Source organism: Electrophorus electricus, chromosome 9 (assembly GCF_041902795.1).
Source record: "Electrophorus electricus isolate QZ-2024a chromosome 9, ASM4190279v1, whole genome shotgun sequence".
NCBI lineage: Eukaryota > Metazoa > Chordata > Actinopteri > Gymnotiformes > Gymnotidae > Electrophorus > Electrophorus electricus.
The window spans coordinates 19,239,859-19,263,645 of NC_137505.1; the positions used below are offsets into that span (position 1 = coordinate 19,239,859).

General features: G+C 39.0%; 2 protein-coding genes across 4 annotated transcripts; both read left to right on the forward strand.

The window, feature by feature from the left end:
* Nucleotides 1-2,467: 2,467 nt before the first annotated feature.
* Nucleotides 2,468-12,632, forward strand: LOC113569195 (MORC family CW-type zinc finger protein 3). 2 transcript variants are annotated; one of them, XM_035522846.2, is made up of 18 exons: nucleotides 2,468-2,609; nucleotides 4,638-4,710; nucleotides 5,067-5,199; nucleotides 5,521-5,744; nucleotides 6,006-6,162; nucleotides 6,358-6,505; nucleotides 6,644-6,778; nucleotides 6,913-7,032; nucleotides 7,571-7,668; nucleotides 7,763-7,861; nucleotides 8,415-8,543; nucleotides 8,785-8,856; nucleotides 8,972-9,014; nucleotides 9,533-9,605; nucleotides 9,702-9,768; nucleotides 9,917-10,967; nucleotides 11,151-11,416; nucleotides 11,534-12,632. In XM_035522846.2, the coding sequence occupies exons 1-18, from the start codon at nucleotides 2,571-2,573 to the stop codon at nucleotides 11,697-11,699; spliced, it is 3,093 nt and encodes a 1,030-aa protein (XP_035378739.1). In that variant the 5' UTR covers nucleotides 2,468-2,570; the 3' UTR covers nucleotides 11,700-12,632. The 2 variants fall into 2 exon arrangements, with proteins under 2 accessions (XP_035378739.1, XP_081576922.1); XM_081720796.1 differs by lacking the exon at nucleotides 2,468-2,609 and adding an exon at nucleotides 2,621-2,691.
* Nucleotides 12,633-13,880: 1,248 nt separating this feature from the next.
* chaf1b (chromatin assembly factor 1, subunit B) lies at nucleotides 13,881-21,201 on the forward strand. Of its 2 annotated transcripts, none has more exons than XM_026996203.3 (14): nucleotides 13,881-13,993; nucleotides 14,705-14,837; nucleotides 14,989-15,121; nucleotides 15,372-15,492; nucleotides 15,584-15,687; nucleotides 15,875-15,971; nucleotides 16,068-16,152; nucleotides 16,257-16,350; nucleotides 16,476-16,545; nucleotides 16,767-16,858; nucleotides 17,325-17,484; nucleotides 17,574-18,110; nucleotides 19,461-19,549; nucleotides 19,852-21,201. In XM_026996203.3, the coding sequence occupies exons 2-14, from the start codon at nucleotides 14,712-14,714 to the stop codon at nucleotides 20,004-20,006; spliced, it is 1,863 nt and encodes a 620-aa protein (XP_026852004.1). In that variant the 5' UTR covers nucleotides 13,881-13,993; nucleotides 14,705-14,711; the 3' UTR covers nucleotides 20,007-21,201. The 2 variants fall into 2 exon arrangements, with proteins under 2 accessions (XP_026852004.1, XP_026852013.1); XM_026996212.3 differs by having other exon boundaries at nucleotides 13,886-13,993; nucleotides 14,581-14,837.
* The last annotated feature ends 2,586 nt before the right edge of the window (nucleotides 21,202-23,787 follow it).

Genomic DNA, 23,787 nt, shown 5'->3' on the forward strand with positions numbered 1-23,787 from the left:
ACACAATGTTCCAGCAAATTGTTTACAAAGAACATGTTAACAGCTGCATCAGATGACAGCGAACAGAAATCTAGCAAAAGGGAAAAAAGTTCCATACACTTCACAAAAAATGCCGAACAAACAGCAACTTAATTTGTGAGATCTCTAAATTAAGCAGTACCTATATTGATGCTACATGTGTAACATGCAGAAAAAAACAAACAAATAGTTAGGACTTATGTGACCTTCATGTGTGGAAACACTTCAACACAGCTCTAATTGGATTAAAAGTAAGAGTTAAAAGATATATGTCCTAATGAAATTAAATGGGTGTGTTGCACATTTATTACTATTATATATTGAGATCCTGCAAAACACCACCTTTGTCACGTTCATGGTATGTTTTGTATGTTAGTTTGCATGTTTTCTGCATGTATTTGTGTGCAGAATGCAGGGCTAATGGATTTACTTAATTTTCCTAGATTTGTGCAACATTTTACAGGCAGATGATTTTTTGTTATTAATATGAGGGACAAAAATGCCCCTTGAATGCAACAACTAAAAAGAAAGCAAAATCCCACAACAAATGACAAATAAAACAGAATACAAAGTGGAATAGAGAATTTCTCTTTGACAACATTTAAGATTTTGTCACTTAATCCTGCTGAATGTGACCATGTACTTGTTTTAAAGAGGACTGAAGAATGCAGAAAATATTACCCACAACTATCAAAAGCAGTGTCCTAAGTCATTTCATACATATGACTTACAACATATTATATCACATTTTCTGTAAATTAAAAAAATTCAGTACTGATTTTTGACTGACCTATACTGACTGACATAAAAGGGACTTACTCATATTTGATTATTTCTTTCCTTTTATTAAGACCCAAATTTTCAATTAAGAATATAAGAAAATATATTAATGAAAAAAGGGTAAATATAAAACATTATTGTTGCAAACAATATAAAAATAGGCCACAAATATGGTCAAAAATACACACACACACACACACACACACACACACACATATATATATATATATATATATATATATATATATATATATATATATATATATATATATATATATATATGTTCGCACGCTGATTAGCTTCAGGCGTGGCTGAATTCCAACATGAACAACAAAAGAAACATACCAACACCAACTCCTACACCAACTGCTACACCAACTCCTACAGCATCTTCTCTCAGCAGGGTCCACAGCAATCATTAAGGCTACAACAATCACTTAAGGCAGGGTGGAGTCAGCAACAAGGTATCAACAGTAAGACTCAAATTCTGTCATCACACAAATTAAAATCATATGACACAGCCCTGTCTTGAAGTAATCTATGGCTGGAGTATATGCTACTGATCACTCATATAATGTCACTGGAGATGGCTCATGAAGTCGTGAAAGACCAATTGCTCTTATTATGACTAAAAACTAGCAGACATTAACAAGAACAATCTGCACCTGACCACAACTGGTCTGGAATGAATTACAACTGGTTTGGATTGCAGAGCACAATTACATTACCATTGTCTTAACTAACCATATCATACAGTGATATTTTATTTCTCATTTAACTTTGTGTGAAAGCCAATACCCGTTCCTGGAGTCAGTGTTCCTCCTTATTGGGCATAAGCAGCACGTTACACAGTACTAAATGTGAATAAACACAAGATCTCTGAAAACCCACCATTCAGATACGTCCCATGTTGCTGAAGCACAAACATGTACAGAAACACATATAAAGGCGAGGCACACTAACGTATATATTTTCAAAGCTATTTCAGGTTGCGCCAATCATTGATTAAAGAAAATAATAACGAGCTGGTCCATGCACTCCTGCTCCTCTGATCTTGATGCACAGAATGTTGTTTAGGGTAACGATTTCTTAGATTATCTGATTATGTTTAGGTTTTTCAAAATATAAAATTAATTATTTCGTTATCTCGTTTTCTTGATAAATTTATTCCGTTATCTCGAGAAAACAACGTTTGTTATTTCGTGATATTAAATAAATAATTCGAGATCTCGATAAGACAAATAAAATTAACTCGTTATCACGGTAAAACAGTGTATAAAAGATGCAAATTCATGAACTTTTAGGGCATCGGTACATTTCTAGCTTTGTCAGTAATGAATATCAGTTCTTTCAAAACTTAATTTTGAATATCATTGCACATATTTTCCACATAAGTAGTTGCCTGTGGACGAACAGAAAAGATTTAAAATCTGGTTGAATATATTCAGAATGCTTCCCAGACCACTCTGAATGTGGTTTGATGGAAAACGTTTTTTATTTTAATTTTTCCATGAAACTGCTCACAGATGACTCAGATTTTCTGATGCATATTTATTCATTTATTTGCATGTATTGGACACTAAAAGCTAACCTTTGGAAATCCGGTTAGCTCGTTATACCCAACATTATCCCCCCCGTCAGCCTGGAAAACGCAGTACGCTCCCTGGAAAGCTGCACGCACGACCCTCGCGTGTTCAGCGGGACTAACATGGCCTCGCGTAGGGCTCGAGCCGTCTGCACGCTCGCGCGGGTCACCTCGGGTGTCACGGAAGATGGCGGCACAGACAGACAGAGGAATCCGGCTTAGTGCGGTAGGTGAAGTTATTTTGGATACGCGCAGGCACAGAGACACTGGGGACGCCTGATGGAAATAGTCCATGTGCATTATAATGCGTGAGTTTTACGACATTATTAGAAGTACGTAAATAGTCGTTCAGATGGCTGACTTATTTACTGTTACGTACCCTGTCACGAACGTAGCTAGTTAGCTAATGTTATGGCTTGTCGATAGTTATAGCGCTAAAGGTAACGTAGTTCGTTAGGTTTATTGGGTACTTGGAGAGTTAATTAGGTACCTACCTAGCTAACTAACTCTTGGATACTCTGTCTTTCACTGTATGGTATTTCTGTCTTCTTTTGTTGGCTTACTGGGCGCGAAACGTTATAACTCTCGGTTTCGTTTCGACTCACGTTAGTGTCAGAGTGACAACCGGGAACATCTCTAGGCGATAAACTGAAAAGGGTTTCTGTCGAGTTGGTTGTATTGCCTGTAATGCTCAATGCACCCAAATTGATACTTTTATAGTCAGGACGCTTGAAACTTTAAGAAAAATACGATTTTGAAGTAAAATAGGTTTAGTTCAAAACTATATTCCCTAGCCACAGTAGTTTATCTATGGGTATACACCTAAATTGACCGAAATGCCATATTTTTGACTTATCGCCTAGTACTAGATGCGTTCCCAGATGTCCAAAACCTTTATTTTACTTTAAAAACTGCATTTTTCTTAAATAGCCATGTGTCATATGACCTTATTAATACATTGCCACCGCAAAACTATTTCCCACCCACACTAGTTTGAGGTTTTGAGTTACGCAATTCTTTCTTATTGTTTGTTCATGGATGGAACTTTGGTCCATGTATAAGTTTTTTCTTGAATCTTAAATGAATCACGTCTTAATTGAAATGCATTTTATTTGTTTTATTTTAAAATCTATTTTGCTGTTTTAAAAGGTATTGTATTTTATTTTACCGCTACTTTTATTTTGACAGAAATTGATTGTGGCCGTGTTACTAGAATCACAATCGCAGTGTCAAATTTGTAATTAGCTGGCTATCTAGCTACCAGCATTTGTTATGTACATTATCTATATATTACATAGCTCTGTTACAAAAGAAATCACCAATTATAATTTTCTAAAATAGCCACTCTGGATACCGTTCTTGATTGTGCTAAAATAACGGGGTCGTCATCATTTCCATCATCCTGTTTACGCTTATTTGCTTTGATAACGCAGTTGGAATGATGAGCTGTTACCTAGTAAAACTGCAACATCTGCATTACTAATTTGTTTCTTCAGTTGTGGATTTGCTCTGTGCGAATCTTGTTAACTTTCAGTTTCGTGTCATCCGTATGTCAGTGCCAAACATAAGGAGTAAACCAGCCTAATTTGTAACGTAACGTAGCTAACACCTAGCTATTTTTTTTCTGTATCAAGTAGCTGTGTTACAGGAATTGGGTGTCCTTAAAGATAATTAAATGGGAAGTTAACTATGGTTTTCTCTTTGTATTTTGTTAATCAACAAATAGAATTTTCTCAAATTTCCAAGGATACAGTAAAAAGGTATAGTGTTGACACTAAACTTTCCGGAGGTAAAAGGCAAAAAGAATAAAACTACATTAGGAAGACACAGAAATTTGTGTATTTGATTTCCCAAGCTAGTTTTTGATGTCTATGATTTCTTTAGTCCAGCTATGACATGACAATAATAATGTTGTGTTAATGCCTCTGTTTTGTGGTCTTGATGGGAGTATCTGTGTGCCATGAATGGGAATTTAGACACCTTTGACACACATGCAGAAGGCCCTTCACCTGAATGGATTACAGGCATTGTTAAAATGGATAAAATAAAAATTAAAACACTGTATTCCTCACTGAATGTTTCCATATCCTTATTGTCCTTGCACCACAGCAGTTCAGTCCATGGCCTAATTCAGTACATAAAGCTACACTGATGATGTCGCCTCTCTACTGTAAAAAGCAGGTTTTGTTTAGAGCAGCTCTACAGATTAAAGTATATTTCATAATGCTCCTTATCTTATGTTCTCCTCTCAAAGCTTAGTCCAAACTACCTGCATTCAAACTCCACCAGCCATACTTGGTCCTTCAGTGCTATTGCTGAGCTGATTGGTGAGTCACTGCTAATTCTGCTTGTTCTATGTTTCACATGGTTTTATCACTGATATGATACTCCATTACTACATGACTACACTGACACCAACCTACATATTGAGTAATATAGAATAGTTAATTGAATAGTAAATAGCTTTCCTAGGTGTTGCTACTTTTCAACTATTCTGTTTATTTAAGCTATAGTCATCTAGCTAAAGGTCTTACCGCTAATCATTTGAAATGTGAAGTGAGATTTTCACATCCTAAACCTTTGCTAACAATGTTTGCATGTGGTGTCTGCTAGTCATCATGCAGGAAGCCTTCCTGTGTCACAGTGGATAATATGAAAAGCTCTTTGCTGTTCCTGTTCTCAGACAATGCTTATGACCCAGATGTCACTGCTAAGCAGTTCTGGATTGATAAAACCATGATCAAAGGCCAGGACTGCCTTACCTTCACGGATAATGGAGCAGGCATGGACTACGATAAGATGTACAAAATGCTCAGGTAGGTGATGTATTGATGAAGGCTGCATCAGCTTCATTCTGGAGGGGTGTTGTCAGCAATCTTGGCAATGTGCTTCCCAAGTTTACTGACCAAACTTTATGAAAGGCAGGTTTATAAATTAGATGGTCATTTAAATGTCTTATTGCCTTGTTAACCAGCCATTTATTAAGAACATTTTAAAAACTGTATGTTCACTCTAAATTTCTCACACACCTGCTTTTAACATCTATCCTAGTCCTTCCCTCTCTAATACTTTCTCTTTGTCTAATATGATTCTGTGACACTGTCAACTCAGGCTCTACTTCTGTCTTTTTCTCACAGTTTTGGGTTCAACGATAAGCAGACGGTGAATGGCCATGTCCCTGTGGGCATCTATGGTAATGGTTTTAAGTCGGGCTCCATGCGCTTAGGGAAGGATGCCATCGTATTCTCAAAGAATGAAGACAGTATGTGTGTGGGACTGCTGTCGCAGACCTACTTGGAGCAGATAAAAGCAGAGCACATCATAGTGCCTATCACCATGTTCGTATACACTGGGAAGACCAATATCCTTATCTAGACAGGGACTGCTTGGGTGAGTGAGCCTGAAAATTGAACAGAAAATAGAACAGGGAGCTGAATTATATCACTCTAGGAGAAAAGGATAAGCATTACTTAAAAGGAAAAGGATTACAAAACAATATATAGCCACTTACTGCAGACATGCATAAATGGCAGTGTAGCCCAAATACTTTCTAAGACTCTTAATTCCCTTATTAATTTTGTCACCTTCGAATAACCTTTTGGCCCTTGACCTGGCTCATTATGTGTCCCTGTTCCGGAGCATGCGGCAAGCCTGCAGGATATCCTTCGCTACTCGCTGTTTCAGACTGTGGATCAGCTGCTGTGTGAGCTCAAAGCCATCAACAGCCCAAGTTCAACGAACTCCACAGGAACCCGCATCATCATCTGGAACCTCCGCAAGTGAGCTACTCATCACTCACAGACACCGGAAAGAAAAAACATGGATAGATAAAAGGAAGTGAATTGATGAATAGGTGATGGAAAGAGGTAGAAAGGGCATTTTGTGGATTTGATGGTTAAAGTTCAGAGATATGAGAACACTCACAGAGTGTAAAAGAGAATGTTGACATTGTGTGAAACTTTACAATACTACAGGAGTTCATCGGAACAGTTGGAATTTGACTTCTCATCTGATCGCTATGATATCCGAATCCCAGCTGATGTATATGAAAGCAGCAAGAAGCAGTACAAAAAGCCAGAGCATGTAATGCAGTCAGGGCCTGAGACTGACTACTCACTGCGGGTGAGATTTCAGCCATTGTACTAACTGGTATAGGTGTCAGTTGGGGTATTTCAGTTACCTAATCCAATATGATCTCAGTAAGTGGGTGTGTGTGTGTGTGTGTGTGTGTGTGTGTGTTTGCAAAATTCCCTGAATTAGGCATACTGCAGTGTTCTCTACCTGAAACCCAGAATGCACATAATCATTCGAGGACAGAAGGTGAAAACTGAGCTCATCTCCAAAAGTCTTGCATACATCTTCAAGGACAAGTACAGACCAAAAATACCAAACATTGTATCCTTCTACCAGATAGTAAAGAGAGTTAATGAATATCCAGTAAATAACTGCTGATGAACAAGTGAGATTATCTCATTATCAGAATGTTTTTATATACTTTGAATGTTTTGATCCTTAACTTGTTGTGTCAGAAAAAGCCCATTCCAATCACTTTTGGTTACAACACCAAGAGCAAAGAGCAGTATGGCATCATGATGTATCACAAAAACCGCCTCATCAAAGCCTATGAGCGAGTCGCGTGTCAGCTGAAGGTGAGAATCTTGAAGAAGTGCTACTATATGTGCACTTAATCTACTCCTTAAATTATGTTCAACTAAACTGCACATATTTACTTAGTGAGCAGGATTTCGTATATGTATACAGAGCCTCTCAAAGCAAGTCTTACCCTACTATCAACTCTTCTTTCAGTGAAGAGACAAGCCAGAGAGGTAGAGTAGGTACAGTTCTGTAACTACACTGGAGGAGATCCACTCTCTTATAGTGTATCTGGCAATCAGCAGAGAGACAATTGACAATAAACTGTAGACAATAAACACATTTACTGTCTGTAAATGTGTTGTACTGCACATTTTGAGAATGTAATAAAAATGTAACACCCATAAAGCCCTACAGCAGAGGTGTCCAACCTTATTCAGTTAAGCAGGTGAACACCTTATTACACTTATGTGGTTGATCTCAATTTTCAGATCATTAAGTCTTATGGGATAAGACCATCTGCCAAATGCTGAAAAAGTACATTTAAATGATGTTAATACTGAAATCTGAAACAGTAGTGTTTGGTGTATCCAGGCAAACAACATTGGAGTGGGAGTCATTGGTGTGATAGAGTGCAACTTTCTCAAGCCAACTCACAACAAACAAGACTTTGACTACACAGAGGAATACAGGTATGCCTTAGAGAAACTTACATGGGCATGTGATTTTCACTTCAGGTTTGCTGATGAGCATCACATTTAAGAAAGTTGCTTTCTTTCTGTACAGGAAAACTATGTACAATCTAAACATCAAACTTGAAGACTATTGGAAAGAGGTCCATCATAGATTCCAGAAAAAATCAGGTGTCCTTATAGAGGATACTCCGTAAGTTAAACACACAACCATGCAGTCCATTCTGCAGCAAGAGAAAGATCTTCACTTTTATGCTTTTTTTTTGGTTTGGGCTTAGGTACTGGCTCAAAAAAAACAGGCACTCTAATTTTCTGTTTTAAAGTAAGTTGTCTTAAAGTAAGTTAAACATTCACTCTGTGCGATAAAGGCTAGTGATGCCTCACAAAACGGAAAAGAATGAGAAGACCTGTGTTCCACCATTCCCTATTTCCATATTGCTGAATAAAGGACATTCATAGTGGCAGAGAATATTTTCACTGCAGTTTTGCCCTTGTGTGGCCATGACCTTATTCATGCACTCGGTCCATATGTCCTGTGATTTAAAAAAACAAAACAAAAAAACAACAGAAACTGTTATTAGGGATATGGTGTATATTATTCACTTGTCCAGTTCTTGTGGAAACACATTCTTTATAATTGGCTATCAAGAATGTTTTTTTTGTGTGTGCCTGTGCGTGTCAGTGCACACCTTTGTCTTTTGTTGCTGGCTCTTTGAGGAGATATGTGTGCTTGTGTGCCCTTGCAGGAAGCGGCCAGACCAAAACTGGGTGCAGTGTGATGAATGCCTGAAGTGGAGGAAACTTCCAGATGGAATCGATACTAAAAAACTCCCTGAAAAATGGTTCTGCCACTTGAACCTTGACCCTCAGTTCAGGTGTGTGTGTGTATATGTGTGCATATGTGTGTGTGTGCGAATGCACATGCTCCGTGGTTAATGTGCATGACTTGGAATTGGAAGGTTGCCAGTTTTAACCCCACCACCGTCAAGTTGCCAGTGTTGGGCCCCTGAGCAAGACCCATAACCCTCAGTTTCTCAAGTTGGATTCAGTCATAATTGTAAGTTGCTTTGGATAATAGTGTCAGCTAAATGCCATAAATGTAAATGCTCTATATAGGAGCTGTTTAGTTCCAGAGGAACCTGAGGATTCTGATAACGAAGAAGTGTACCAGAAAACATACAAACAGCAGTGAGTAAAGAAACCTGTCATAGCAGCCAATTTTAAATAAATGACATATAGTGTGTGTGTGTGTGTACTCGCATGTGCTCATGTGTGTTGTTTGTTTGTTTGTTTGTTGATGCAGTAACAGAATTAAGAAATTGATGCAGGCACAAAGTAGACAACAGGTAATGTCCTCTGTGTAGGTGGAGTTTTATGTGGTTAATTAGGAAAGTACATTTTTCATTCTTCTCCTGGGACAACCCAGTAATCACAAGTCCCCAATAGGTGTATTCGTTTGTTCTCATTTTCATTATCAGGTCAGCTTTCATTGTTGATTGAGAAATGAGCTGATCTAGTACTTTTTAATGGTTGTTATGAAAATTAGGCAGTCCCGCCTTATTTGGAGTTGCTGTTAAATATGTATACAGTATAGTAAACTCAGTTATAAAGGTGTACAGCTGCATGAGAGAAAAGAGAGATGGGATAGCTATAGTTTAAAAAAAACATATAATAGAGCATCGCAGTCAGTAAGTACATTTTGTTAAGGACAAAGACAATTCTGTATATAAAATACAGCAGTCTTTACAGATTCTTCTTGAGGTGTGGGCACCACAGTTTGGGAACTGCAGCCAAAATTCATAGCAGGCACATCTTATTCTCATGTACATATATCTCTCTATTTGTCTCTTTTTATACTGACCAGACCACTTCACCCAGGTCACCCGCCAAAGCTACACCCAACTCCACACGCAACTCCAGCCATCTCAGACTTGCAGGTCAGGTCCCGTTCTGTCAATGTGTGTCTGTATTTGTATTTGTTACAAGCATTACCAGTATTGAGAAATTGCTATGGGTTTTTTCTAACTGCACAGATTCCAGATTTTCTGATAGCATGCCAGTCATCTCCAGTGTGACATCTCTTTCCACTACTCCATCTAGGTACATCGGTATCTTTCTCTAACACCCGCTTTCTGTAATGCACATGCTCTGTCTTGCTCCATTGTAATGGGGCACTCAGCACTGTGCTCAGTCACTGAGCTTCCACACGTCTCACATGTCTGATGTCTGCTGGATTTCCCCTCCTCAGAGTGAAGAGATCCTTGGACCTGAGCGCAAAGACGAGTGTGGAAAAGAGACCCAGGCTGTTCAGTGGCACGACCCCAGGCAGCCCTTCGCCATCCACAGCCTCACAAGAGGCCTGTGCTTCACCATCTGTGTTTATGTCTGATGATTCTGATGGTGGAACAGATGCCCAGAAAGGAGCATCAGCTGATAATGATGATGATATTTTTGTCATTGAGAGTAACAGCACACCTAAGCCCAGTCTGTCAAACTTTGACTTTTCCATTGTGAAGTCAGAAAGGTGTAATGATGACATTGACATGGATACCTCAGTGGCAACGGAGAATACTGTAGCAGCTACTCTGCCCCCTCCTGGTGGACAAGCCTGTTCCACAACCCAGACAGAGCCAATGCAAGTCATGAAACAGGAAGTGGAGCATTCGGAAGGGAAGGAGGAGGTGGAGAGGGGTACCTGTCAATCAGAAACAGAACAAGGTCTTCTTCCTCTGGAGAGGAGTACAAATCAAGAACAGGAGATAAAGAGCGTAACAAGCTTGGGGAAAGAAAATGGAGACGTGAATGAGAGTCACAGTACCAGTGAGGTCACTGACCAGACCCTGGACAGCTGCACAGTGAAGTTGGAGCTACAAGAGGACGAACCAAGATGTCACCAGATGTCACAGCTCCTCGAGGCCACCACCCGGGAGCGAGACGAGTACCAGGCACAAGTCCACCTCCTGACCTCCCGGGTGGAGGAGCTCGAGAGCAGCCTCCAGGAACAGACGGAGAAGGCAGGGAAGAAGCAGGAGAGCGAGCAGGAGTATAAGGCGCTCTACCTGCAGGCACAGGGAGAGATGGAGCAGTTCCGACATGAGCTTGAAAAGCTGAAAAGGGAGAAGGCCCAGGCAGGGGTGGTGAATAAGGGGGAGGGTCAGGAGGGTGGTGCAGGAGAAGGAGCACAAAGTGATGGAGGTACAGCAGTGCCAGATGTGGATGATGAGCTGGCATGTCAGGTGGACTTTCTGATGAGGGAACTGGACCAAAGAACCAAGCAGAAAGAAGAGCTGGAGAACAGGGTGAGTTGCTAATGTCAAACAGGAAGATATTGCCTTAATATCACATTAACCAGCCATGCTCGTCGCTAAAGACAGTGAGAAGGACAAAAGAATTGTCTTAAATTAGAGCTTGTTGTCATGTATTGGAAGTCTTACCTGGTTCTTCTGTCTTTTTGTTTCCTTGTATGATACCCTCACATATAGTTGAAAAATCTAAAGGATGAGAACAGCTTTTTGCTGACTTGCTGTGAAGGCCTGCAGAAAGATTTAGAAGAAATGAATAGAGACAGAGAAAGAGTGAGATTAAGTGTAGAAGATGGAGGGTCTCAGACAGACTTCCCTCATCACAACCAAGCCGATAACAGAATGGCTCCAGCAGGACCTTCCAACCCAGGAAGAGCCTCACAGGGTGACCCACAGGGAGGACCAGAGACTGAGAGTAGACAAGGAGACACCACACAGACATGCAAGTAAGTCTTGAGCTCACTACCATAGATACAGTCTGAGTGGTCAAATAAATTTCAAGTCCATGATAAGAACTCATGTAGATACAATGTTGAATGTTGCTTTTTACTTTGTCTCTCCAGCCTCAGGTTAAGGGAACTCAGGAAGAATGTTGCACATCTTCTGGTCAATTATGTACCTGCTCTGGACCTTCAACAAGTGAACTTCGATTGCGATGTCATTGATGAGATTCTCGCTCAGGTTTTAGATGTGATCTCTTCTCCTCTGGCAGAAGGACAGAGCTCCTAAAGCACAGTCGGTGTATTCAAGTACAAGCACTGGTCACCTGTTTATAAATAGGATAAATCTGCACTCAACGTGTACAAAGTAAGATGGGTAAGATATTCTTTTATTAAGCACTGTTTAGATATTGACTGACATTGACACATACACAATATTTTACTCTGTATAGTTTTTATTTCCTTGTTTTATGTAATGTGTTTAAAAAATGACCACTGAATGGATGTTTCATTCAACAATCCTTAAATTCCAGGGCTTTTTTTTTTTTACTGATATTGCTCTTTTTCAGTTAGAGTTGTTGGGGAATGTCTTAAAATCTTAAAATGCTCTGTTTACACTGTCTACCCCTTTTTAACTTTACAAATCAGTAATGCTTTTTATCAGTTTTCACATTTTTTTTCCCATTGTTCTTAATTGCCAATCAAGCCTGGTAATTGGTCAAACTACTCATTATGTTGATTTCAGATTGAAATTGAGTAAAACTAAATGGAGTGTAAACAGTATTTTGATGCTTGTATTGACCAATATATTACATTATAAGTGTAAAATGTATAAAAATGAATAATTGTGGTATGCGAAACTATGGACTCATTGATTTGTTGCAATGGTTTCTTCCATGTTGATGTGTAAATTGTAGTCCTTTCTTTGCTAAGTATGACTGTTATATGTTTTGTGGTGTGCTTCCAATAAGGGTCTTTCTTACAGGTTTTCTCAGGTTTTTCTATGTGTAGCTCATATTGTTTCTTCAGTTTTGCAATGTTCGATATGATGTACTGATTTACTCTGTAAAGGTTTTATTATAAAAGAGTATTTGATATTTAACCAGAGGCATAGATTGTTTTTAAACTCTCAGAATGTAAAACTGCTACAATAATTGTGTCAAAATTTGACTTAAATTTCACTGTAGCTTTTGACGTTACCATTAAAATGGAATAAAACACCTGTGATGCTTCCTGTACCTTTACTAAATTATTTAAATGTTAGAAATATTCATCTACTACTTTTGAATATACTTTATGAAGCTCTAATGGCATAGGATATTATACATCTTATGTGTATATGTACAATTATAAAACTCCTCAACCGGTGTACTTTATTTTTGAATTATGTTTTCTTATGTTGATAATGTCTATGCATCAAATACTACTTTTTCTGATCTCTAATCCCTGATAACTCTTTATGCAATTTAGCAGACTTCAAGTTATTCTTGTGATTTTCTAACTGGTCTTTACAATAAACCTGACTGAACGTTGGTTTTATCTTCAAAACTGCCTTTACATTATACATTGGAGGAAGATTAAGTCATGATTAAGTCATTTGTCAGTACTTTGCATATGATACCTCCTGCAACTTGGTATCTTTCATTATGAAGAGCTGCCCCCCCACACACACACACATACACACACCAGGTTTCTCCTCAAATGTGGAGTAAATGCAATGTTAGAGTTTAAACATGCCTGTAAAAGAAAAAAAAAATTAAAATCATATAAATTGGTGTTTCATTATTTTTGTTGCTTGTTCATTTCGTGTAAGCCATTTACATTAATATAATAAGAATACTTCCTGATTAATAAAAGCCCTATGGTAGGACCTATAATGCTTCTCGCTTCATGACTATGCAAACATACTACAGGATGTCAGATGATGACGGTTTAACTCATTGAAAGGTAAAGAAAGAGACATTTGCGATATCCTAGATTCAAGATGTTAAATCTGCCTCTCGTTCATACGCAGTATAAACCTACTATCCACTGAACAAAAGCTAAGTGATCTGTTCAGGTCACTGTTCAGGGGACTTTTACTGCAACAACTAGACACTTGCCGGAAATATTTAATATCACATTTAAACAAGCACCGACAATATTGTAATTAAGTAAACGTGTCAAATGTTAATATTGTTCTCTCTGTGTGTGTATTTTAGACAAATGTACTGTTGTGTAAAATATCTTCTCATAAAACGAAATTTAAAACCTTTAATTCTCTTTGTAATTACAGCGCGATCCACTCATTTTATTATCATAATCTCTAGGTTACTTGAATGCGTGTTGAATAGATTTCATAAAGTCACAATAACCGTGTGGAATTTTATCAAGACACATAAATTAACATACAAGTATTTTTACGCACAAAGCCCACCACTCTGTGTTCTGTGTGTGTTAGTTGAACAGTCTGGCAAGGGGAAGCCGGAACAACTAAATCAAACGAGGGCGGGAAAAGGTGTTTTGGTGGAAGTGAGCGAAGAGAAAGCGGGATAGCTACTCTGTTCACGTACAGGAGCTTTTTTAACTGTTGTTGCCTTGACTGTAAGTTGCATTTACCGTTGCTTGTAAGTTTGAACTAATTATTGCGTGCTTCTTAGGAACGATTCGATGCATACGTAACAATAAAAAAGGACAGCGACTTTTGCGCAACAGTGGAATAGCCCCTAGCCTGCAGGCTAGCTGCTGTTTGTGGGGGAAAAAACATGATGAGAAAGCATATAAATAGCCTAATGACTTAAATGTTTTGGGGTTGTTGGTTTTGTTTTGTTTTTTTCATTTTTGCTTGGCCAGTAAATGAACAATCAATCACTGACTGACGTTAAACTGGCATTTTAGGGGTATTTTATTCCCCAGTTATGCGGTGGTATGTTTCTGACGCTAGCTATGCTGTAGTCATTAAGATTATAACTACGCTCGCTAGGTTCGCTCAATAACTTTTCCTTTTCAATATATTTCCTGTGCCAGTTGTTTACCTTTTCAGTTACTTAGCTGTATGTAACTTTTTTGTTAACTTTGTGTTACGACTGATAACTGATAAGCTAATTGGTCCTACAGCGCTTCTTATGCATGCATGCCTGCCTTATACTACACAACGTTATTTATCCAGCTGGCTGGGCCCTTGTGTTCAGGGTTTCACTGTCCGTCCAGTGCTGGTCCCGTTGCACTTCTCCCTCAGGGGGATCGCCTTGGAGACTAGCCGCTCCCCGTTCTCTTCATATCAGCCCCTCTTTGGCATATTTTGCCGTCTGTTAGTATCAGGATGAAGGTGGTAACGTGTGAGATCGCCTGGCACAACAAGGAGCCAGTGTACAGTCTGGATTTCCAACAAAATGCAGAGGGCCGGATTGACCGCTTGGCCACCGCTGGAGTGGACACAACTGTGCGGGTGAGTGAGCGTCCCTAAAACATAGCATGTGACCACATATCATTTACAACTGGGGAGTTAAAGTGGCCTGAAATGCATAAGCAATCAAAATACTAGCCACTTTTGTTAAATGTGATTTTTCCTATCACTTCTTACCTCTGCATTTCCCTAGATGTGGCGTGTCGACCGTGGCCCTGATGGAAAGGCTGTAGTGGAGTTCCTGTCAAACTTAGCAAGACACACAAAAGCAGTAAACGTTGTGCGATTCTCCCCAACCTCAGAGCTCCTTGCCTCAGGGGGAGATGGTGAGTGTCATACAGAAACACTGTAGTTCACTTGTAGGGCTGGTAATACAGAAGTACAGGGCATTAACTCCAAATCAAGAGAACAGTTGAGCACCCTAGTTCAATCATACTGTCAATTTACATTCATGCATTTAACTCTCATAGGTCTACTAATATGACTAATTGTTTGCAGTATGTAATAGATACATAATAAGCCACATTCAAGTATAAAGATACTAGTGTTAGTGTTGCACTGTTTGTGTTTATTTAGATGCATCTATTTTACTATGGAAGCTGAATGACAGCAAAGAGCCTGAACAGATCCCAGTTTTCCAGGACGATGAGGATGCTCATCTTAACAAGGAAAGCTGGAATGTAGTGAAGACTCTGAGGTCACGCACACATTACAGCCTTTCAATTTTCGAACTTTAGTTTACTTACTGTAAAACATCTTGAGAAACATTTGCTGTTTGTACATTCCAGGGGGCATATTGAGGATGTATATGACATATCTTGGACCATTGATGGGAATTTCCTGGTTTCAGGTTCTGTGGACAATACTGCCATCATGTGGGACATCCAAAAGAGTATGAAACAATACATTATGATTTTGTTTCAACTGTGCTCAGAAATGTTTACGACTTAAGCTAAATCCATCTATAAAATCACTCATTGTTTGGGAATGGAATGCAGTCTTCGTATCAGCTAAGGTTTGAGAGTACTGACGGAGGCCTTTGTTGGCCTTCTCTCACTTGTGTGTGGTATTTCATGCAGGTCAGAAAATGTGCATCTTCAATGACCATAAGAGCTATGTGCAGGGTGTGACCTGGGACCCTCTAGGGCAGTACATTTGCACACTTAGCTGTGATAGGTAATGCTTATGTGTATGTGTTTGTCTTTACTGAGGGTATTGGGGCCCCTAATTGCATTGTAAGTACTGAGCACCTAATCCCAGCCTCCCTTTCAGAGTTATGCGTGTATACAGCTCACAGAGCAGGAAAAAGTCCTGCAGTGTGAGTAAGATGACATCAGGCTCCACTGTGGAGGGAGAGGTCAGTGCAGCAAAACAATTATATAGCTAAAGATTAAGTTCAGTGGCAAGTCTGTAAGCTTTACTGTCACTTGAAATCGGCGTAATATCAAGACGTCTCCACAGGTAAAGAACTACAGGATGTTCCATGATGACAGTATGCGGTCTTTCTTCAGACGTCTCACCTTCACACCTGACGGATCTTTCCTTCTTGCTCCTGGTATGATTGTTGTGTTTATCAAGTGATGAAAAGGAACCTGTAAATTCTAGATGTTCTAAAATATACTTCACACTGCGTGCATAGGTGGGTTTGGGGGTGTGATGCGATTTTGTATGTGTTTTCAGCTGGTTGTGTGGAGACAGGAGAAAACGTCACAAACACCACCTATGTCTTCTCTAGGAAGAGCTTAAAGAGGTGTTGTTTTTGTTATTATTGTTTATGCCTTTAAGAGCTGGCAGCGGTGTTGTGTATTAAGCTGTTTCAGCATTCTTTAATATCTTCCATACTGACCATTACCTTTGCATATTTTTGCTTGATTTACTGCTAGGTCTTATTCTGTTTTATTCTGCTCTATCGCTGGGCCTTTGTAATGTGTATGTGTGCACGTGCATGCGTGCGTGTGTGTGGTCTCTCAGACCCACAGCCCATCTGCCCTGTCCCAGCAAAGCAACTCTGGCTGTGCGTTGCTGCCCTGTCTACTTTGATCTCAGAACCAAGAAGGAAGAAGGTATGTCCCTTCCATCATGTCTAATTATGATTAATTATGCTAAAGTATAAGTGTATACTCCACTACGACTGGCATGTAGGTGTGCATTTAAAACCATATAATGCATAGGTGGTTTGAGTAAAGCTTTGTTGCTATTCTAAATTCTATATCATCTATATGCTGGTCAAAGGAAATGTTGGGGGTTCATTCATAAGACTTTTATGTGGTTATAGCCATACACTGGACACAAACTTTAGCTAAATTATTGTCATGGCAAGAATTGGATTAGTAACAGGATGTAAGACTTAGCAGTGGGCCAAAGATAATTATTAATGGGACTTTAGGTTTACAGAAAGGCATAAAAGCATTGATGACAGGAGTTTGGGCCTTATCCAAGCACGTAATGTTGATGGCTATTAAAATAAAGTAGTGCCCAAAATAAATGTGCTTCAGAACATGGCCAATATGCATTTTCTGTTATTCGTAGATGGATCTTTGCAGCCACTGCCCAATATGTTCCAGTTGCCCTATCGACTGGTGTTTGCTGTTGCATCTGAAGACTCAGTCTATCTCTATGACACCCAACAGACACTGCCATTTGGTTATGTGTCCAACATCCACTACCACACCCTCAGTGACCTCAGCTGGTAACACACATACGCACGCACGCACGCCCACTTACTTCACTGAAATGTTACATATACTGATGTCTCCTCTTTCAACCATGTCCCTACAGGTCTCGTGATGGCTCTTTCTTGGCCGTGTCCTCAACGGATGGCTACTGCTCTTTTGTGTCGTTCGAGGAGCTGGAGCTCGGTACCCCTTTGAAGGAGCGCCCCCCACTGGACTTCATCACCCCAGTCAGTGGCACTGAGAAGAAGGGAAAGAGAACTCTAGCCAGCGGTCGAACAGCGTCACCTGTGCCCCGTGCCAACACACCCATCACCCAGGAGAAGGAGAAAGAGGTTTCTCCTGCTACTGTCCCCATCAAGACTCTTAGTGTTCCTGCTCCTGAAGACAAGCGTACCCCACAAGCCTTAAAGGCCAAGCCCCAGCCCAGACGTATCCCACTTAATACCCTGGAGGGCTGGAGCAAATCCAGCACCCTGAAGTCCCCTGTGACCCCAGCTGCTCCTGCCAGTAGTGTAAATAAGTCTGCCCCCTCCACTCCACTGTCTGTTCAGGGACCCCTCTCACCTAAAATTGACCCAAATACCCCCCTCGGACCCATCGGTGTAAAAAATGCCACTGTACGTAAAGGACCCACTCCAAGGTAGGGGAGCATGTTTGTATCTGGGGTACATTTAGATTTGCAATTATTAGTTTTTGACCGCATTAAAATACATTTCCAGTAAATGTTTAATTGACATCATTCATGAAATGATGGCATCAGACAGAGAGCTGCCTGTGTTCAATTGAACTCCATTTGATCAGGGCGATCTTTGACAGTATTGTTTCAGTAGAAGAATTTGTTGGTCGAAGGAAATGTTCATTACATTCTATACAGTGAAAATGTGGAGCATTGCAAAATGTTATGACAGTAGAATGCTTTCACTAAACTTTAATGGTGTTTGCTTGAGCCATTACTGAAATGGTTTGGCAGTGACATTCATTATCTAAGAAAGGTAATAAGCTTACCTTTACCTTAAGGTAAAATAACTAAGTCACTACACCTAATATTCTTGTCGGACATGAGAAAGAAACTGATTGGGTGGGTCTGTTGTAATTACACACAGGATAAGATGTCAAATATCCTTTGCCAAATCATTTTACATACGTCCCAGCCCACTCACTTCATACTATAAGACTTCATATCCTCAGAATTGAATGCCTTGTGTCCACTGGATGCAGTACCAGCATTCCTGCAGGGGGTGCTACACCCTGTTGTGATGTGACGTCAGCAGCAGACTGCAGACAGTTATGACCGTCACAGAAGTTTGGAAGAGAAGCTAACGGCTTGGCATTGACATATCACAGTGAAGAATGTACTTGCCTGGAATAGGGGACATCAAAATCTCTAGTAGCCATAAAATTGTGTAGGTTTTTTGTGTGTGTCCATACTGTGATCCCAATACGGCTTGACTTTGCCACACCTACATTGGCCTGCAAAAGCTCACACAGTGTGGCTGAACCCGCTCACTGGCTGCTATATCAGTAATGTCCAGTGCATATCACGTCTGCTTCTGCTGCATTCAGGTGCTGGCATTATACCCAGTTCCCCTGTATGAGAATGGTAACATTACATTCAAAGTGTAATTCCTCTAGTTTTACCTATTGGCAGTAGTTTGATGTGCAGGCAACAATTTTACAGTTTGGCACTATAGATTTTGACTGGGTGTTGTGTTGTAAGCATTTTTAGATTTCTCTATTTATTTATTTATTGTCGAAGGACATTTGTTTTCTAAGTGCCATTAACAGCCATGACTTAGATTCTCAGCATTTCTGAAACAATTCTTGCTATTGTCAGCATGTTATCTAGTTGATGGTACATTTCACATTGAAAGTATGATTTGAGGGTGTATTTGTATAATCCCTAAATATTAAACAGTTTGTTCTTTCTTTCGCTGTCTCTTTCATCTTTCTTTCCTTCTTTCTGTCTTTCTTTTTTGTGTTTTCCTTGTAGGCGAATTTCGCTAACACCAGTTATTCCCAGATCTCCACCTTCCTCACAAAACGCCATCCCTCCATCCTCCACTGAGAAAGCCAAACACGGTTAGTGGTTATTATGTTAGCTTGGGTCTTTTTTCTTTCTTTCTTTCTTTTCATCAACAAACAAATATTTGTGCTGTAAAGCACTATGTAAAAAATTACCATGCTGTGGTGGTGTTGAGAAGTGAATCCCTTTTAACTTATCTAGTGTGCAAAAGGTCTCTGTGTCTATCTCTCTATCTATCTCTCTATCTATCTATCTATCTATCTATCTATCTATCTATCTATCTATCTATCTATCTATCTATCTCAATCAATCAATCAATCAATCAATCAATCACAAATAAACCTCTCATTTCATTTAGAGAGACCATCTCCTCCTAGTGACCCAATGTGCAAGCCGCCGGAATTCAAGCGGCCGAAGACTGATGGAGCTCTAGACCAGAGTGCTGACATGTTGGCCCAAAGCAGTGAGCACTCACAAACCGTAGAATCCAGCAGCAAGTGCATCGATCCTTAACTCGCCTGGAGCAGCAACGAGTTTGCCCCATGTTTATAATTGACGTTCGTTTATGTGCTTATGAACACAAGACCTTCTTTAAAATGCATGGAGCCAATGTGCACATGGACTCGCACAGATTAATGGACTTGTACATGAGTTGTGACTCGCCAACAGACTTTTGGAGTGAGCCAAGGTTTTCATGACCATAAGAGTAAAACATCAACAGAGTACTTCTAAGAAGTCTACGTTGCAAGCTTCATGATGCATTTATTTATAATTTTAGGGGTTTTATATGACCTATTTGTATGTGTTTAAAAGCATTTATAAAACATAAAATAGATTTGTTATTGATTTCAAAGTGGGAATTACAGAAGTGAAATGGAAAGTTTGACTAGTTTTAGGAATTCCTATCTGAAGCTAAAATTCATAGCCCAGTTGAGCCACGTGTCATCAGTACACAGTGGCTCTTAAAGATGGCGCTCACTGTTCTTGGTATGTGTTGCCGGTGGCCTCAGATGAACCACTCTCTCTGTGAGAAAAGACAGATTAGTCTGTACAGAAAGAGAACAGATGATCACCCCCTGTGGTTGTAGAATCAACCTTGGGACGGAATAAGAAGTCTGTAGGCGTCATGAGGTTGCATTAGCGTTTCTGTGGACAGGACTTTGAGTGGTTTTTGATATTGAATAATGAAGCTGCCAACCTATACTGTGCTGAAAGTCTTCATTAAATAATTTGTCTCACTTGTACTTTGGAATTGTCAGTTTTTGATATCGTTGATGTCTTTATCCAAAAATTTGTGTAACCTAAGGTGGGCATGTAATCCAAGATAATGCAACCTGGCAAGAGGAATCCACAAAGTATGACTGAATTGTATTTAGCAGTCTTCTGCCTTTGGTTTTTAATAGGTGCGTTCCTATAGGTTATAAGGTTTCTATAGTCTTTTTAAAATGACCGGCATTTTTCTGTGGGACTTCCCATCAGGAACCAGGTTGCTTAAAGTACTTTAAAATTTCCTCAGCTGGGAGCAAACAAATGCAAAACCTGTGATTGTCTGCCAATTTTGTTTTTGTTAAATATGAATATTTGTATTACAGTGGCTAAACAGCATGTTATTTCATAAGTCTGTAGCACAATAAAAATATCTTAGTGGCATTGTACTTCTAATGAGGGATTTAAAGACATGATTTAATAAAGTATCAGTGGTGCTTTACTCTACGTTTTCAGTCATTAGTAGAAATCCACTAGAAATTTTCTTTTTTTATGAGAAGTTCTGCTTTGAAGTGCATCCTTATGCACACCCTCCCATATTTCCTACACTTCTTACCTCGAGACACTTGTTGCAATATGTCTCAAACTTAATCCAGTACTTTTTAAGTCTTACGTCAACACAGTTACATAAACTATTTATTAACCAAATTTCAGGACTGGTTTTTGGTTCCAGGTTCAGATTGGCATACTTCTGTTATGCTTGCATGCCTAGTCTGCTTCTGATAACAGTTGTCATGCCTATTGCCAATTTAATTTGAACCTAGAAATTGGTTTGTTTTTTATGTTGCAGAACTATTATCTAAGGTGATGTAATTCTGGAATTTTGAAAGCTATTTTTTGCTAAATAATATTTATGGGCTATTCCCACTACTTTTCAAATACGTTCACCTTTTTTGTTTGTTTTTATCTACTAGTCTTTTTTTTATAGTGTGATCTTGCATATTGTATGAAACTCCAGTAAATATAAAATATTACAACAAAAAATAAAGCATACTGTCCCTTTCTTGTATTTTATGTAACCAAACCAGTAGGCTATGCAAAAATGTTTTCATAAAACATTCGTAGCTGATATTTTGGATCAGTTGTATCATAAGTGCATATCGCCCAGTTAAACCTTTTAACGTTAAATCAGGTGTGATGGGGCAAGAAAAAACATTTGGGTCATGCACATTCTTTTAGTTTCTTTAAAAAATTGACTGACTTGCACTCTCTCTCTCTCTCTCATTCTCACTCTCTCTCTCAAAACAAAAAAACAAATAGGGCAGAGAATATGTAATGCATCCTTTTACACTGCCCTAAATATAGCTTATTTTACTTGAACCATAATCACATATATAAACTTTAATGGTTAATCTGTCCTATATAAAGCACTTTGAAACTAAATGTAATTTTGGAACTGAAATAAAAAGTGCTATTGACAGACCCATTAGATCGTAACTAAGATAAAATGGATCAATACTACATGTGCATCCTATGGCATGAAAAGTAAACTCACCAACAGAAAAGGGTGTTCGGTGTAAGAAAGCATCTATGATTCACTACTTATAAAGGAGTGGGGGGGAGTTAGATGCACAATATATATATATATATATATATATATATATATATATATAAATATATATATATATATATATGTGTGTGTGTGTGTGTGTGTGTGTGTGTGTCATGAAAGGGTTTTCCTGCTGGATAACTTAGTAATGAGCTGGTCAGGAAATACTTCTGCTATTATACTGTTGCAACATTGTTTTCAAATAGCACATTTGGCTTTCAATTATTTGAATCATTTTCTAGTGTATATATGTGCAAATTCAATAGAATTTTGTCAATAACATTTTTTTTCAATAGAAAAATTCAATTGAATTGTCATAATAAATAAAGGTCATTGTTTTATTTTCCATGTTCTATTCATATCCTCTTCGATCTGTCTCAGTTTGGTCTACCCAGTTAGTAAAGGTTAAAAAGGGCAGGATACTTACAGCCTCACCTACTCACAGTAGAGATCAGTTGGTTGTACATTCTAAAGGCAGCGGCCAGTGTTGTTACTCACAGAGTCATAGTTAATGAGAGAAAGGAAATGTTTATGGATAACCCCCTGTTGACCGAAGGCTGGAATAGGAAAATCACAGATGTGTGTTTTAATGTTTTTAAATAACAGCACTTATTATGCTCAGTTTTAGTTTGGCAAAAGTATTGACAAATCATTGACACTTTTCAAAGTTTGATAACTGCATATTAATTAAGAGGTATCTCATGATTTACATGGAGATTATTCTAATAATCCTCATATTTTGGACCATCTTGTTTTTGCTTGCACTTCATCATTTTAAACTGGTAATTGATTGATGAGTTTTCAGGTTAATTGTGTATAAAATAGCCTAGTCAATTAAACATTCCTTCACATTATCTCTGCATAATTTCTTATTCAGATGGAATTGGAAGACACTACACTCTAAAAGATATCTGGACCCCGTGGAGGCAGCTTTGGTGTTAAACACCGAAAATGACACAGCATTCTTCTTTCAGTGCACCAGTAGTATGTGACATTAAGGACATATTAGGGCATGGGGCATTAAGAACCCCATTCATCCTGGACCGCTACCAGTGTCTCAGTCCTGCCTGCACACACTGCATCGTGGAATGACGGCTGCTTATACACGGGTAGTTTGAGGTTACACAGATGTGCCATATACTTGTGAGGCCAAAAGTTTATTACCCCAAAACTAAAGACTTTCAAACTCAATTTTTCACGTTTAGTGTAGGTTACCACAGGCAGATTCCGATTACTTGACTTGTAATCGGAAGGTTGCGGGTTCAAGCCCCACCACTAACAGGTTTCCACTGTTGGGCCCCTGAGCAAGGCCCTTAACCCTCAATTGCTCAAGTTGTACTCAGTCATAATTGTAAATTGCTTTGGATAAACGTGTCAGCTAGATGTACATAGCTGTTTATTTCCATAGAGTGTAGTTTCAATATGGAAGTCATGAGAAATTTTAGGATTTACATACTACAGTGGGGACATACAGTAGGT

Bases quoted from the DNA above. Each gene is read 5' to 3' on its own strand.
- LOC113569195 (XM_035522846.2), top strand. From the start codon at position 2,571: ATGGCGGCACAGACAGACAGAGGAATCCGGCTTAGTGCG. The intron at 2,610-4,637 runs GTAGGTGAAGTT...CTCCTCTCAAAG, and splicing joins GAGGAATCCGGCTTAGTGCG to CTTAGTCCAAACTACCTGCA. The intron at 6,506-6,643 runs GTGAGATTTCAG...TCCCTGAATTAG, and splicing joins AGACTGACTACTCACTGCGG to GCATACTGCAGTGTTCTCTA.
- chaf1b (XM_026996203.3), top strand. From the start codon at position 14,712: ATGAAGGTGGTAACGTGTGAGATCGCCTGGCACAACAAGGAGCCAGTG. The intron at 15,122-15,371 runs GTGAGTGTCATA...GTGTTTATTTAG, and splicing joins CCTTGCCTCAGGGGGAGATG to ATGCATCTATTTTACTATGG. The intron at 17,485-17,573 runs GTAACACACATA...ATGTCCCTACAG, and splicing joins ACCCTCAGTGACCTCAGCTG to GTCTCGTGATGGCTCTTTCT.